This window comes from Chiloscyllium punctatum, chromosome 26 (assembly GCF_047496795.1).
Source record: "Chiloscyllium punctatum isolate Juve2018m chromosome 26, sChiPun1.3, whole genome shotgun sequence".
Lineage (NCBI taxonomy): Eukaryota > Metazoa > Chordata > Chondrichthyes > Orectolobiformes > Hemiscylliidae > Chiloscyllium > Chiloscyllium punctatum.
The window spans coordinates 79,817,621-79,834,086 of record NC_092764.1 but is presented as its reverse complement, the minus strand read 5'-3'; the positions used below and the strand labels follow the sequence as shown (position 1 = coordinate 79,834,086).

The 16,466-nt window shown below is 43.2% G+C and overlaps 1 protein-coding gene across 4 annotated transcripts in view; it reads left to right on the top strand.

Moving 5' to 3' along the window:
- Positions 1 to 16,466, top strand: part of LOC140453217 (guanine nucleotide-binding protein G(o) subunit alpha) — a 227,345-nt gene that overhangs the window by 72,424 nt on the left and 138,455 nt on the right. For all 4 annotated transcript variants that reach the window (XM_072547779.1, XM_072547776.1, XM_072547778.1 and 1 more), the window contains exon 3: positions 6,894 to 7,035. In XM_072547779.1, the coding sequence (XP_072403880.1) occupies positions 6,894 to 7,035 (142 nt within the window). The remainder of the gene's footprint in view (positions 1 to 6,893; positions 7,036 to 16,466) is intronic.

Here is a 16,466-nt window from a genome sequence, read left to right as displayed (position 1 = left end):
TTCTCTCTGTCCTCATGGCTCCTCCAATGCCTTTGATCACCCAACACCCGACTGACCTCTCTTCCTCCACCACAAAACACTGCGAAGATGAAATTACCTCTTGGACTTGTGATTGAGACTGTGTTGACTTCTGAAGTACCTCTGTATTTAGCTGCTCAAGGTGTAAACCTTACAAGGTGACAGCCTATGGTGGAGCCAAGTGCAACGCCTTTTCAAACAAAATTGACATATTACTGCATTTCCAATATATTTCCCAAAGCGCTTGCTGGACAGTTTTCAAGTCCAAAGATTGTTGTTTCGTCAGCAAACACAACAGTTATTTTTCTGCACAGCAAGATCATGCAACGGCTATGAAGATATGTAGCCAATCTGTTGATGATGGGTGTTGTGCAAGGGGACAGTTAACTGGAATGAACATGCTATTGTGCTTGGAGAACCATGGAATGTTGAAAAGTCTGACAGGCTCCTTTTAGTATTTCATTTGTTGGTAGCACCATGCAGTAGGATCTGGTCAGTCACTCACTGAGTGTTGGCATCATTTCTGTGCTGAAGACTGAGATTGGGCTTGACCTCACAATCCCGTTACTCTGAGACGGCATTGTTACCATGTGGACCCTTCAGCCAACACTGCTCAGCTCAGAGCAAGTTACTCCATTTGCCTGGACAGTGAACACAAGCAAGAGATGAACCAAATGAACAATTGAGAATCATAGGAAATTATTCCTGATGTATCATTTTCTACAATGGTTTAATGCCCCTGTGACTATTGTTTAAAAATCTTTGATTCTGCCTGACAATTATGGGATATTGGTGATTTTCTCAATATTCAGTCACAGTTTTTACATGATGTGGAGGTGCCAGTGTTGGCCAGGAGTGGACAGAGTCAGAAGTCGTACAACACCAGGTTATGATCCAATAGGTTTGTTTGAAATCACAAGCTTTCAGAGCACTGCTCCTTTGTCACCTGATGAAGGAGCAATGCTCCAAAAGCTTGTGATTTCAAATGAACCTGTTGATCAATAACCTGGTGTTGTGTGATTTCTGACACTTCTCGACAGGATGGACCAGACCCTAGTTTTGACTGATTGGAGTAGTTAGGATTTATTATTGACTTTGAGGGTGTGATTGTTCTTTACAAAAACGCATCAAAACCACTTCAGAGCGCATCCAATGCAATGTACTTTATGGGCGTTCAACTGGACTCTTTATCGTATTCATTGTTTATGCAATTAGAGTTTAAAAGGTGGGCTTTGCACGACTTCGTGGATTAACTTCTATGTTACTGGGTCTTTATTGGAATGGACAGCATGAACTGTGACCTCCTGAGGTAAACATGAGCTACAAATTAAAGTTTGATATTCAGAATTTGAAATCCTGTTCTAAGTTGTGAGAATTTAAAACCTCTGGCATGCTTATGGCCGCATTTTGTTTTTAATCTTCAGGTTTTGAATATCTTTTCATTGCATCCGATCAGACCAGTTTCCTCCTGAAACAATTATCCTTTTAGGCAGCAATATTTCTTTAAATAGGCAGAAAGTCTGGAGTGAAAGGGGTAATAGCAAAGCAGGAAAAGGGAATGATACAGCACTAAGCACTTAACAAAGCATCATTTGGTATGTTTGAGTGCTTCTTGGTCTTCATTCAAGTGGCCTTTTAGTTATATCTTGAAAGGAATACCAAGCACAAGCATTGGCTGGGTGACCAATTGGAACAGTCTCAAACATGAAGCTGTTGCCTCCAACTGGCATCCCATACGATAATCAAAAGAACCAATCTCCCATCTGAGCCCAAACTTAGCAGGTCACATTTTGAACTGCAGAATACCACTTCCCATCGCAGGAGCCAATTGGCATCTGCTCAAACTTTGGTCTAATGAAAAGTATGCTGCATCCCTGCTACATGAGGAACACCAGGTTATGGGAAGGGCAAATGGAGAATTCTATTCATTAACTCGCCATAAATGCGAGTGCAAAATCAGCTTCATCCTTCAGGAGAGGATTTTTAAAATTGGCAAGCCTCTTTGAGTGGCCAAGATCTGCATTGAATAATAGCTTATGGAATCAGACAGCACAGAAGCAGACCCTTTGGTCCAACTCATCCATACTGACCAGGTTTCCCAAACTAAATTAGTTCTGTTTGCCTGCATTTTGCCTCTAAATCCTGCTTAATCATGTACCTATCCAAATGCCTTTTAAATGTTCTAACTGTATCTGGATCTACCACTTCCTCTGGTAGTTTATTCCACATATGAACCACCCTTTGTGTGAAAAAGGAGCTTAAAAAATGAATAATAAGCCATGAAGTACAGGATAGTCGAATGCAAGCTTGTTGTTTTAAAACCTGTAGAAGGAAACCGGTGGGATGATGAGATCCATTGGCTAGATATTTGAGGTGAGAATGGACTCTTGGGTATAGAGCAGTGAGTGTTGTTTAAACGAAAGTGGAAGAGAAAAAGTGCATTTAAAAAGAAATTTGTGGAAAAATTATAATTGGGGTGAATCACAATGTGACATGGGCACAGATGGATGATCAACTTAGGTTGTTGAACACCAGGGTGGGAATGTTCTGCTTCGGTTTTCCCAACTGTTAAAATAGATATGAGAAGATCCTGACCTCAACATTGACTAGGTGCACTAAGTCATTCAAAGTCAAGAAGGATAAAACATTTGTTCATAAACGTTAAGCAGAAGTAATCAGACTCTTTGAATCATATGCTGCCCTTGCTGAATTAGTATTATCCATAGCTTTATACAATTTCGAGTGTCATTATGCAGAGCATTCATAGTCATTTTCATGAAATATCTCATTTTATTAAATGAAACCTGCATACAAAATAAAAGGGGGGAACACCACATGACTGGAGTGCAGTGAGTTGACGGTTGAAGGTACATGGGGAAATAAGAGCAGGAGACAACCATATAGTCTATCAGAATTGCTCTACCATTCAACATGATCATGGCTAATTTTGGATTTTGCCTCCATTTTCTTGTCTGCTGCTATATCCCTTGATTTGCAGAGAGCCCAAAAATTTGTCTAACTCTGTCTTAAATATGTTCAATGTAGAGCATCGACATCTCTTTGCAGTCAAGGATTACGAAGAATCACAGTGTAGTGATTGTAATGAGGTCAGCCAGATGGGCCTCATAGGATATGAGTTCCCTGATTGGGCCTGTTAATCTGACTGTTATAAACAGGAGTGTCAGAGGTTGTGTTCACTCTGAGGGAGCTGGATCAATGTCAAGGACTTTCCACATATAAATAAAGGGTCACTTGGTGATGGGATACTGGCCTCTGTGGAGTTATTTCAGTCACAACCCTTTGAGTGATGAAATTTATCTTCATCTCAGTCCTAAATTATCAGTTACTTATCCTAAAACTATGCTCACTTGTTTCACCTGGCTGGGGAATTTAAAATAATGACTCATCTATACCCTGTTTACACCCTTCAGAAACATGTCTGTTTCAGTGAGGTCACCTCTCCTCCTTCTAAAATCAAGGAAGATAGGCCCATCATATTCCTCCTTTCATTGTAGAACAACCACCTCATTCCAGAGACCAATCTAGTGACTTTTTTACTGTAGTATCTCCAAAACAAGTATATCCTTCTCTTCCACTTTAGTTTAAACAAATATGGAGATCAGTACTGCATAGAGTACTTCAGATGTGGTTTCACCAAAGCCCTATCCATTCCCCTTGTAATAGAGGCCCATTAACTTTCCTAATTGTATGGGTACATCCTCAAGAATCTTGAATACATTTGTCAAATGGGATTCCCTTTTGTAAGACTATGCTGATTTGTTTTTCCAAGTGAATTATTCAGACTTCTTTAGTGATAGATTCTAGTACTCTCCTGATGACTAATGCCAGGCTAACTGGCTTGTAGTTCCCTTTCTTCTCCCTCCCTCCTTTCTTGATTAGTGGCATTACAATTGCTAACTTGCAACCCCCGGGCCATTCAAGAATCTAGGGATTTGTGGTATAGTGCATCCACTATCTCTGCAGCTCTCTCTGTTTGAATTCTTGAATGTGGGCTATCAGCCCCTGTAGACTTGTCCACTTTCAATCGCCATGATCTTATCCAGGTGTTGATGTGAATGATATCTGTATTCCAGAAGTACTTGTGTATGGAGGATGGTGGCTGCAGCTTTGTTGAGGAAGATCATAGCTCTAGTTAAGCAGTGCTGAGGGGATGCAAGTGTTCTACTTTGGAACACCTGATGAAAAAAAAAACAGATTTTGGAAGTATTTGAATGAAACAATATGATAACCATAATGAGAAATTAGGATATACAGTGGAATGAAGTGTACAGTAATATACAGAGCATGGATAACGCAAAGGGTTTCCCTCAGAGGCCAGTTAAGGTTGGTAATTTTTGTGGAGGTTCTGTCATGATACCAGAAGAGGAGTTTAAGTTCAGTCATGTGGCTTTGTATATTGTGATCTTGCTGATGTGAGATCCCAGGTAAATATGTTGAAGGAAGATTGAAAGAAGCAGATGTTAGGATAAATGATAAAAACCCAGAAGTGATATGAAACCCTTGATCGCTCTAAAACCTTTCAAATCGAACACTACCTGATTTATTTGCAGTGTTGACAAATTTGCAGTTCGATAAAGTACTTGGTTTAGGCTTCAGCTGTTGCAAAGCAAGAGTAAGTTTGAACTAGGATTAATATTGATGAAGGCGTTAATTGTTCGTTAAGGAAAGTGAGGTCCATATAATGAGAGGACCGCGAACTGAAAACTGAATTTGTATAAAACCAACGTTGGGAAGCATTTAATTAAAGAGGACACAATATTTACAGGAAAGGAAGAATGTATGTTTACCTTAGAATATTTCTAAGAAACATCCCATTTCAATTATCTTGTATTATGGAAGTGAATGTTCTGTACATTTTGTACCCAACAACAAATGTGAGTAAGCAGCTAATCTACTTTTCAGTTCCCCTTGTGGGAGAGTCTAGGACCATAGGACATAATCTCAGAATAAGGAGTCACATAATTAATACAGCGAAGAAGAGGAATTTCTTCAGAGAATCTGGAATTCTTTATTGCAGAAGGCTATCGAGACTGAATCATTAACTATATTCAAGACTGAGATAGGGTTAGAGTTAGGATTAGGCAGCGTTTTAATTAGTAAGGGAATAATGGGTTATAGGGAAAAGGCAAGAATGTGGAATTGAGGGTTATCAGATCGGCCATGATCTTGTTGAATAGCAGAGCAGACTCGATGGGCTGAATGGCTACTTCTATGTCTTTTGGTTTTATAAGAAGCAAATTGAACTCAGTTTTAATGTCTGAAAGAGCAACCCTTGCAACACTGCTGCCCTCCTTCTGTTCTGCACCAACATGGCAGCCTAAATGATATGCTTAGGTCTCTGGAGTGGGGTTTGAGTTTATCACATTCGAACCTGGAAGGGAGAGTGCGATCAATTGAGCTGTGCCTATGGAAAGATTTATAGGTGACACATTTCTGACAGAACCTTGATATTAAGAAAACAGATAAAATTCAGTAACTGAGTGATTGATTGCAGCGTCATTGCTCCAATAAAAAAAAGAATTGCAACTTCAACATAACCAGCATCTGCTGCTCATAGGAACCAGGTTAAAATCAGAAACTGCCTTGAAAGTCAATGCATTAATATATACCTCTGTGGATAATGTGTGACATACTGTGTAATTACACCTAACAATATAAATGAATGGGAAAAAATATATCAGTGCAATATATTTCGAATGGACAGAAATAGTGCATGTATAGCATTGCTGACAAGGACGGATCGAATGTTTACTTGAAGAATAGGTTCACCTTTGACTGAGGGAAGTTTTGAGTAGTTGCAGCTGTAAGTATGTTCAGAAAATTGGCAAAAACTGGTTGACATGAGGATGGTCAGAAAGAATTGACATTGAATCATTGGAAGATACCAGGAATCAGGAAGGTTTTGTCAGCACTGAATTCATACAGAAGGATAGTGGCAACCTTTCAAAAGGAACAGCTGAATCCAGCCTGCCTTAGAATCAAGCACATTAAACAGGAAACAAAGAAACATCTTCCAATATTTATTAATGAGTCTGAGGTGACAAAAATTTGAAGATTGCAGGCAAAGTGGCGAACCAAGGAACAAAATAAGAAAGGAAATATTTACTCTCCAGAGTTGTACAGTCCAACAGAAATTTCTGACTAGTTGCCGATTGTGGACACAGTGAGACTGTATTAGACACAGATTCTGATGCCAGGAGAAACCCTTTACATGCACACAATGCAGGTAAATATACTTCTTGTGTATATATTTATTTAATGAACATTTACCTCCTGTCAGTAACTAAGGAAGTGAATCATTCCTGCAACAATGGAAAAGCATTGGATGCTCATCTTTTTGTCTTGCCATTTTACCAAAGGTTAACATTTACATGCATACTTTGTGTGAAAATGAATATTGTTGTCACATGTCCAAAAATGGTGTCTACTACCCACTTTCTAATTTAGTAATCAAATACAGTTTCCCTCAAATGGATTTCCATTTAGCCACATGTGGCTAGTGGACAGTACTAATCTTGAGGAAGCTTAATATTGAAAACTTGGAATTACATAGTAAATTAATGAGATTAAAAACAGATGTCAGGCAAAAGCACAGATCTTTCAAAAATGCTTCAGGAGGTCAGATAGAAGATGTTCGAAAATGACCCAGGATCTATACAGTACATTGAGAAAACTAAATTGAAAGGCATTTTCAGAGAATAAAGAAAGGTTACTTGTACACGCTTTTAGTAAATGTTGGAATTATGTGTGTGTTCATATTGGCAACATTAGAGTAGTTCCAGTAATAGGACTAGCAATCTGAACTTTGAACTATGTTAGTCATTTCCCCTTAACACTGTGTTGTACTTTCCCAGGATTATTCATGAAGATGGATTTTCTGGTGACGATGTGAAGCAGTACAAGCCTGTGGTGTACAGCAACACCATTCAGTCCCTGGCTGCCATTGTCCGTGCTATGGATACCTTGGGCATTGAGTACGGTGACAAGGAGCGAAAGGTAAGGTGTCAAAAATCCGCAAAACAATGTATGGATGAAGCAACCTGCAAAGGCAAGAAATCTTAATAAAATGATCCAAATAGAACCAAGACAACATCAGCATTAAGCTGTAAAACTGGGTTGTGTGTTATGTATGTTGGCACATAAAAATAGGCATTATTGAAATTTACAAAGTTTTTGTTCAAGACAGCATTTGGGTATTGGAATCTACTTTTCAAGGAACCTGCCTACAATAAAAGATCCTGTGGTATTAGGGGAATCTCAAATGTAATATAAATTTGAATGTAGATTGGGCATGTCCCTGTTTAATATGTTTACTGTTTTCACCAAACAGCCCCATTCTGTTGGATAAGTTTAGAATTTAAATGGAATGAACATGATTTAACTTCCTATCTGCCCTAACTAGCTTCTTGTTACAATAGCCATCAATGATGCTAATCGACAAATCAACTCAAAAAGTGCCAAACCAAATTGATGTGTTACATTTCAGCAAAGTTATGTTTTGCTTCATGGCACTGGTGATCCGTTCACTTTAAAATAGTGGGTTTACCGTGTTGGTTGTGTCTTGACTGTTCATGGGTAAAAACAATGACTGCAGATGCTGGAAACCACATTCTGGATTAGTGTTGCTGGAAGAGCACAGCAGTTCAGGCAGCATCCAAGGAGCAGTAAAATTGACGTTTTGGGCAAAAGCCCTTCATCAGGAATACAGGCAGAGAGCCTGAAGGGTGGAGAGATAAGTGAGAGGAGGGTGGGGGTGGGGAGAAAGTAGCATAGAGTACAATAGGTGAATGGGGGAGGGGATGAAGGTTCTGGATTAGTGGTGCTGGAAGAGCACAGCAGTTCAGGCAGCATCCAAGGAGCTTCAAAATCGATGTTTCGGGCAAAGGCCCTTCATCAGGAATAAAGGCGGTGAGCCTGAAGGCTGGAGAGATAAGCAAGAGGAGGGTGGGGTGGGGAGAAAGTAGCATAGAGTACAATAGGTGAGTGGGGGAGGGGATGAAGGTGATAGGTCAAGGAGGAGAGGGTGGAGTGGATAGGTGGAAAAGGAGATTGGCAGGTAGGACAAGTCCGGACAAGTCGTGGGGACAGTGCTGAGCTGGAAGTTTGAAACTAGGGTGAGGTGGGGGAAGGGGAAATGAGGAAACTGGTGAAGTCCACCTTGATGCCCTGGGGTTGAAGTGTTCCGAGGCGGAAAATGAGGCGTTCTTCCTCCAGGCGTCTGGTGGTGAGGAAGCGGCGGTGAAGGAGGCCGAGGATCTCCATGTCCTCGGCAGAGTGGGAGGGGGAGTTGAAATGTTGGGTCACAGGATGGTGTGGTTGATTGGTGCGGGTGTCCCAGAGATGTTCCCTAAAGCACTCTGCTAGGAGGTGTCCAGTCTCCCCAATGTAGAGGAGACTGCATTGGAAGCAACGGATACAATAAATGATATTGGTGGATGTCCGGGTAAAACTTTGATGGATGTGGAAGGCTCCTTTAGGGCCTTGGATGGAGATGAGGGAGGAGGTGTGGGTGCAGGGGCGCAGGTTTAGCAATTCCTGTGGTGGCAGGGGAAGGTGCCAGGATGGGAGGGTATGTTGAAGGGGTGGGCATGGACCTGACCAGGTAGTCACGGATGGAATGGTCTTTGCGGAAGGCGGAAAGTGGGGGGAGGGAAATATATCCCTGATGGTGGGGTCTGTTTGGAGGTGGCGGAAATGTCGGCGGATGATTTGGTTTATGCGAAGGTTGGTAGGATGGAAGGTGAGTACCAGGGGCGTTCTGTCCTTGTTACGGTTGGAGGGGTGGGGTCTGAGGGCGGAGGTGCGGGATGTGGACGAGATGCGTTGGAGGGCATTGTTAACCACGTGGGAAGGGAAATTGCGGTCTCTAAAGAAGGAGGCCATCTGGTGTGTTCTGTGGTGGAACTGGTCCTCCTGGGAGCAGATACGGCGGAGGCAGAGGAATTGGGAATACGGAATGCATTTTTGCAGGAGGTGGGGTGGGAAGAGGTGTAATCCAGGTAGCTGTGGGAGTCGGTGGGTTTGTAAAAAATGTCGGTATCAAGTCGGTCATCATTAATGGAGATGGAGAGGGGAGGGAGGTGTCAGAGATGGTCCAGGTAAATTTAAGGTCAGGGTGGAATGTGTTGGTGAAGTTGATGAATTGCTCAACCTCCTCGCGAGAGCACGAGGTGGCGCCAATGCAGTCATCAATGTAGCGGAGGAAGAGGTGGGGAGTGGTGCCGGTGTAATTACGGAAGATCAACTGTTCTACATAGCCAACAAAGAGACAGGCATAGCTGGGGCCAATATGTGTGCCCATGGCTACCCCTTTGGTCTGGAGGAAGTGGGAGGATTCAAAGGAGAAATTGTTAAGGGCGAGGACCAGTTCGGCCAAACGAATGAGAGTGTCAGTGGAAGGGTACTGTTGGGGACGTCGGGAGAGGAAAAAACAGAGGGATTGGAGGCCCTGGTCATGGCGGATGGAGATGTAGAGGGATTGGATATCCATAGTGAAGATGAGGCATTAGGGGCCGGAGAAACGGAAGTCTTGGAGGAGGTGGAGGGCGTGGGTGGGGGTGTCTTGAACGTATGTGGGGAGTTCCTGGACTGGGGGGAATAGGACAGTGTCGAGGTGTGTAGAAATTAGTTCAGTGGGGCAGGAGCATGCTGAGACAATGGGTCGGCCAGGTTGGTCAGGCTTGGATCTTGGGAAGGAGGTAGAACCGGGCAGTGCGGGGTTCCCAGACTATGAGGTTGGAAGCTGTGGGTGGGCGATCTCCTGAGGTGATGAGGTTCTGTATGGTCTGGGAGATGATGGTTTGGTGATGGGGGGTGGGGTCATGGTTGAGGGGGCATTAGGAAGAGGTGTCCTCGAGTTGGCATTTGGCTTCAGTGGCGTAGAGGTCAGTGCGCCAGACTACCACTGCACCCCCTTTATCTGCTGGCTTGATGGTGAGGTCGGGATTGGAGGACGAGAGGATGTGAGGTTGTGAGGATGAGAGGTTGGAGTGGGGGAGGGGAGTAGGCAGGTTGAGGCGGTTAATGTCCCGGCGGCAGTTGGAGATGAAGAGGTCAAGGGCGGGTAATAGGCCAGCGCGGGGTGTCCAGGTGGATGCAATATGTTGGAGGTGGACAGAGGGGTCCTCAGAAGGTGGGCGGGAGTCCTGATTGTGAAAGTAAGCTCAGAGGCAGCGGAAGAAGTGTTCGACGTCACAGCGTGTATTGAATTCATTGATGTGTGGATGGAGGGGGATGAAGGTGAGTCCTTTGCTGAGGACTGATCATTTGTCCTCAGTGAGGGGAAGGTCTGGAGGGATGGTCTCGGCAGGGCTGGGAGCTGGGATCTGGTGTGGGTGTGGAGCTGGGAGTGGGGGGCGGAGCTGGTAACTGGAGTGGGTGTGGTGGTGGGGGAATGGGGGTGGAGTCATGAGTAGGGATGGTGTTCCCCTCAGGGTTCTGGGGGGTGGGGATGGTGACAGTGGGATCTGCAGGGGGGGGGCATGTCAGCAGAATACAGGTGAGTGGCATTGGTGGGGGCGGAAGTGGTGGCAAACACAGCCACGGAGTGGGGGGGAGCGGAATTTACTGAGCGTGTGACATCAATGATGATGTGGGGGCAGAAGTGATGTCACGTGTGGTGCATGAGGAATTGTGAGGAGTGGAAGTGGCTGTGGGAGTGGTCATGATGGGGGCAGAAGTGACATCATCAATCAGCATGGGGGTGGCAGCTGCACCAGCCGCATGGCTAATGGCGTCTGAGCAGTTCCAGAGGCCAGGGGAATCTACTGGAATGTTTGAGGAGCACTGGTTATGGAGGTGGGTAGATAAAGGGTTGTTGTACTTACAGTTTTTGATGTTTGAGATGGAGTTGAAATACTGTTTGTTGAGAGTATGAATTCTCCTGAAGATGTCGCACAGAGTGGGTCATTTGCAATTCTGAGAGAGTGTGGCCCTCAGCAGAGGCAGGGATGACTGTAGAGAGGTTGGGTGCTGGCGCATTGCTGCAAGTGTGGATCTTGAAGGAGAACCGTTGCTGGCGTTTTTGAATCTGTAGTCTGTACTGTTTGCCCTGTTCGGGTCCGAACTCTGCTGGTTTAAAGGTGGTCCAGAGTCTGTGTGGGATGAGTTGGTTACGGAGGCAGGCACTGAGGAAGCAAATGTGGCTGTGGTACCGAGTTTGTTTCAGGACATGGTTGAAGAGCTTCAAGGCAGAGGAAATGACCTGGGAGATGCAGTGGGAGAAGGACTCCCTGAGATTCTTGTAGAGAGAGGAGGAAAACTACGTCAAGGCAGGCATCCTTGCAAGAGGATTCGCAGTAGGGTTAAAATCAACGAGGTAAAAACAATGACTGCAAATGTTGGAAACCAGATTCTGGATTAGTGGTGCTGGAAGAGCACAGCAGTTCAGGCAGCATCTGAGGAGCAATAAAATCAATGTTACGGGCAAAAGCTCTTCATAAGGAATACAGTCAGAGAGCCTGAAGGGTGGAGAGATAAGTGAGAGGAGGGTGGGGGTGGAGAGAAAGTAGCATAGAGTACAATAGGTGAGTGGGGGTGGGGATGAAGGTGATAGGTCAGGGAGGAGGGTGGAGTGGATAGGTGGGAAGGGAGATAGGCAGGTAGGACAAGTCATGGGAACAGTGCTGAGCTGGAAGTTTGGAACTAGGGTGAGGTGGGGGAAGGGGAAATGAGGAAACTGTTGAAATCCACATTGATACCCTGGGGTTGAAGTGTTCTGAGGCAGTAGATGACGCATTCTTCCTCCAGGTGTCTGGTGGTGAGGGAGTGGCGGTGAAGGAGGCCCAGGACTCCATGTCCTCGGCAGAGTGGGAGGGGGAGTTGAAATGTTGGGCCACAGGGCGGTTTGGTTGATTGGTGCAGGTGTCCCGGAGATGTTCCCTAAAGCGCTCTGCTAGGAGGCGTCCAGTCTCCCCAATGTAGAGGAACTTGACTGTTAATGGTCAGGCTAAGTATGTTTCTATGTTGGACATAAACTTAGCTCAAGTTCCATTCCTAACCATTTTGTGAACCAGCCCATCTGGTCAACATGCTGAATTTACTTAAGGGAAATTGCTAATAATTAGTTGATTGTGTGCCAACCATCAGTAATTTAATCCTGGTGGAGGGGAGTTCTAGCAATCTGACTAGAGGTGGAGAGTTTCAAAGCCTGAGTAGCGATGTCACCTGTTTTGAGGTAGAATCGTAATTGGGAGGGAGGGGGAACTGTTCAATCTCAGTTTAAGAATCATAATGAGATTTAGTTTTGAATTACCTGATGTCCATATATGAATTATCCCTGAAAATATTTAAATCTAAATTCTAAAATCCTACAATACATGAAACAGAAGAATTCCATCTGCACAGAAATTTTAGGTTAAAACAGAATAGTGAACTGTTCAAGATGCATTGTCATTCCTTGTGGCATAATTGAATCTTGTTGTTCAAGGAAGAAGATTGAAGAGTGCTTGGATTCATTTAGTTTCGCATACAAGCCTTGGGTTTTATATTAAAGTGCATTCCCCATCGAACACAATTTTATTTTACTTTAAAATTAAACAAAATTAAACAAAATAAAACAAAAACAAAAATTGCTGGAGAAACTCAGCAAGTCTGACTGCATCTGTGGAGAGAAAGCAGAGTTAACATTTCAGGTTGAGTGACCCTTCCTTAGAACAACTGTGAAGAAGGGTCATTGGACCCAAAATATTAACTCTTGCCTTCTCTCAACAGATGCTGCAAGACCTGCTGAGTTTCTCCATCAATTTCTGTTGCTGTTTACTTTAATGTAACTTGCTAAAAGCCTGCTGAAGCATTCCCTTTGTATGAATTTTTAAACTTGGAGTATTTCTAGAGTATAATAACTTCTACGTTTGTGGTACACTGGAGATTTATTCTTATTCTGGTGTTCTCTCCACCCCTACTCCCCTTGGTTCCAGTGGTGTTGACTCTATATTGGATTATGGATCCATTGGCTAACTTGTATTGCTACCACACCTGAGTGGTCATTGGCTGGATTTTCACAGACAGAATTGACAGCCTGATCCATGACGGGTTCATTCCCACCTGAGCTCAGCACCAACCAATCTGGTTGCACTCATAGAGTTTCACCGGGGTTACTGCTTGTTAACAAGAGCTGGAATACTGCCAGTCATCAGCTTCCTGCTCCAGAATTACTGAAGCTTTTTGCAGATTCATCACAACAGACTAGAGAATAAATTTATACTCACATCTGTACAGTTTATTTGATAAATGGCCTTAACTAGATCAATAGTAAGAGATGCCTCAGTGCTGATGTTAAAGAGCACAACATATACAGTGTAATTTAACTTGTAACACTGGGCATGGAAAAAGAAAATGAACTAAGGATTAATATTAGAAAGTGTTCATCCAGAACTGATGGGTCACAACTACATGTATTCTATAGCTGGTAACTCCCCTGAGTCTGAGGTGATATGATTATAGTTGTTATGTAGAGGATATTCCCTTAAGACTGTGTAATGTGATTAGAGGTGTTTTGTAGAAGATGTTTCTGTGGATATAATTAGAAGTGTTATGCATAGGATACTATGTGGCCAAACAGCTCAGTTCATGCTAGTATGAATCCCAGTTCAGGCTAGAGACCATTGGCAATTGTTAAAAAAAAAAGAATGTTTACAATAAACAGCCTTCTTCAATCTTCCCTCCCTATTTGCTCCATTCTCACCTCTGACAACTGAAGCAAAGAGTTAATGGTCGACAACGATTTCTTCAGAATTTATTTTGAACACCATCTGTCTACTGTGAAACACTTGTTCATTGTCCTTTCACTCAACTCTTTTCAGCTTTGTCTTCCTCCAAGAAATGATTATGCTTTTTAACATTGGAATGCCTATCAACACTTTGGTCATGTTACCCCACCTTCAGTCTACCCTCCTGATAACCATTTTAAATCTATTAGTTTCATCCAACTCATCTGCTGTTTGCTAGTTCAGTTCATCTCGTCTGGTACTATCAATGTCTAACCAAAATGTTGTTTATTAGAGTGTGCATTGACAACCTATGTTAATGATTGGGATATCCCATCATCTTAGTCTCCTCATGGCTTGAAGTTTAATAGAGTAGAATGGAATGAACAACCACCACTCTTTCTATTAGTTTACTATTCTGGTTTCATTCTGAGTTAAAAAGGTAAAAACAATGACTGCAGATGCTGGAACCAGATTCTGGATTAGTGGTGCTGGAAGAGCACAGCAGTTCAGGCAGCATCCAAGTAGCTTCGAAATCGACGTTTCGGGCAAAAGCCCAAAAGGGCTTTTGCCCGAAACGTCGATTTCGAAGCTACTTGGATGCTGCCTGAACTGCTGTGCTCTTCCAGCACCACTAATCCAGAATTCATTCTGAGTTACCCTAATGAGAAAATAACATATTTTCCAACTTTTATGTCACACGTGCCCAAAAAACCCAAAAGTTTGATTTCTAGTTCCCTCCTATTTCACATTTTGTATTGCTGCCTGGTGGTATCAAAAGCACATGTTTGCCCAATGCTCAAAAATGTACCACTTTTAATTCCAATAATTATTTGATCTGCTGCCTTTTGGGCAGTAAGTCCTGAATGGTCCTGTGTTTATTCAGCTTGTGTGAACACCAGAAGCGAAGTCAGGTTTCCATCACACGTTATGTGCCTTGGGTTGTCATTTTGCTTTTTCCACTTATTCCCCCTTCATTGAATCCAGTAGTGAGCAACCCCAGTCTTGTGCTTAATCCAGAGCTAAATATCTTTATTTCACCTCTGAAGGTATTCAGTGTAACACCTTGACCACACCCTCACAATGGCGGAGACTTCAATGAACTTGAGCGTGAACTACAACCTCCTTTTAAAGTGATAGTGATGATGTTGCCATGCATCAGAAACTTGTGCACCCTTATTATTCCTTCCCTTGCTAACCTCTACTCATTCCGAGAGTATTCATTTCAATAATCCTAGTTTGAGGCTTCATTGAGTCTCTGCAACCTTTCTGGACCCTAGATTTCAGTATCTATCCTCAGCCTTCCAACTCTGGTTATTTTTGTCATTTTTGTTTCTGTGTATCGTCTTCAACAGCCAATAACTAAGCCCTTGCATATTCCAGTGAAATGATCATCCTGAACCCTTCTTTTCCCACATAGCTTGCTATTTCACTCCCTTCTTCAAAGCCTCCTCAAAATGTATGTATGTTGTCAAGTTTTCTTCTCCCCTCTGCTCTTAGCGAGGGTGAAAGAATGTAGTTCAGGGATGTCTGAAAAATGTCATATGCTTCCATGTAGAAAATATTCTCTGAAGACTGATACGATATGATTAGCTACACTTCAGAGGTAGGATGTTGCCAGGGTTGGAGGATTTGAGCTATAAAGAGAGGATCAATAGGCTGGGACTGTTTTCCCTGGAGCGTCGGAGGCTGACGAGTGACCTGATAGAGGTTTATAAGATCATGAGGGGCATGGAAAGGATGAACAACCAAGGTCTTTTCCCTGGGGTGGGGAGTCCACAACTCAAAGGCATAGGTTTAGAGTAACAGGAGAAAGATTTAAATGGGACTTAAGGGACAACTTTTTCATGCAGAGGGTAGTGCGTGTATGGAGTGAGCTGCCAGGGGAAGTGGTGGAAGCTGGTGCAATTATAGCATTTAAAAGGCATGTGGATGGGTTTATGAATAAGAAAGATTTACAGCAAAATGGACCAAATGCTGGCAAATGGGACTAGATTAGTTTAGGATATCTGGTTGTCATGGATGAGTTGGATGGGAGGGTCTGTTTCCATGCTGTACATCTCTATGACTGTACAACTGATGTATTTAAAGAAGTGATGAGAAGATATTACTGCGGTAGAATGAGGTACTCAGTTACCCTCTCGGGGCTGCCAGCCTTTAATGCTTGCAAGCTGGTGGCATTGCTGTGTCCTAGGAATAAGTTGCTTATCAATGTCTTTTCCCTGGGTTGGGGGTGTCCAGAACTAGATGGCATAGGATTAGGGTGAGAATAGAAAGATTTAAAAGGGATCAAAGGGGCAACTTTTTCACACAGAGGGTGGTGTGTTTATGGAACGAGCTGCCAGAGGAAGTGGAGGCTGGTACAACTACGACATTTAAAAGGCATCTAGATGGGTATATGAATAGGAAGTGTTTAAAGGGATATGGGCCAAGAGCTGGCAAATGGGACTAGATTAGTTTAGGATATCTGGTCAGCATGCATGAGTTCAACCGAAGGGTCTGTTTCCATGTATGAGCCCTTCATGGCCAGGGTACCTTATGGACATGGATGTGCAAAAGACTCGTGGGAAATTTCATAAATATATATGCCTCTTAAATATATATGCTGTGGATCCCTACTTTTAAAATGTCTGCTAAATAAATATCAACTTAATCATGCATCATATATCTTTGCCCAAATGACAAGCAGCCTCTGACAAATAAGCCTGTACTGGGTTGTCT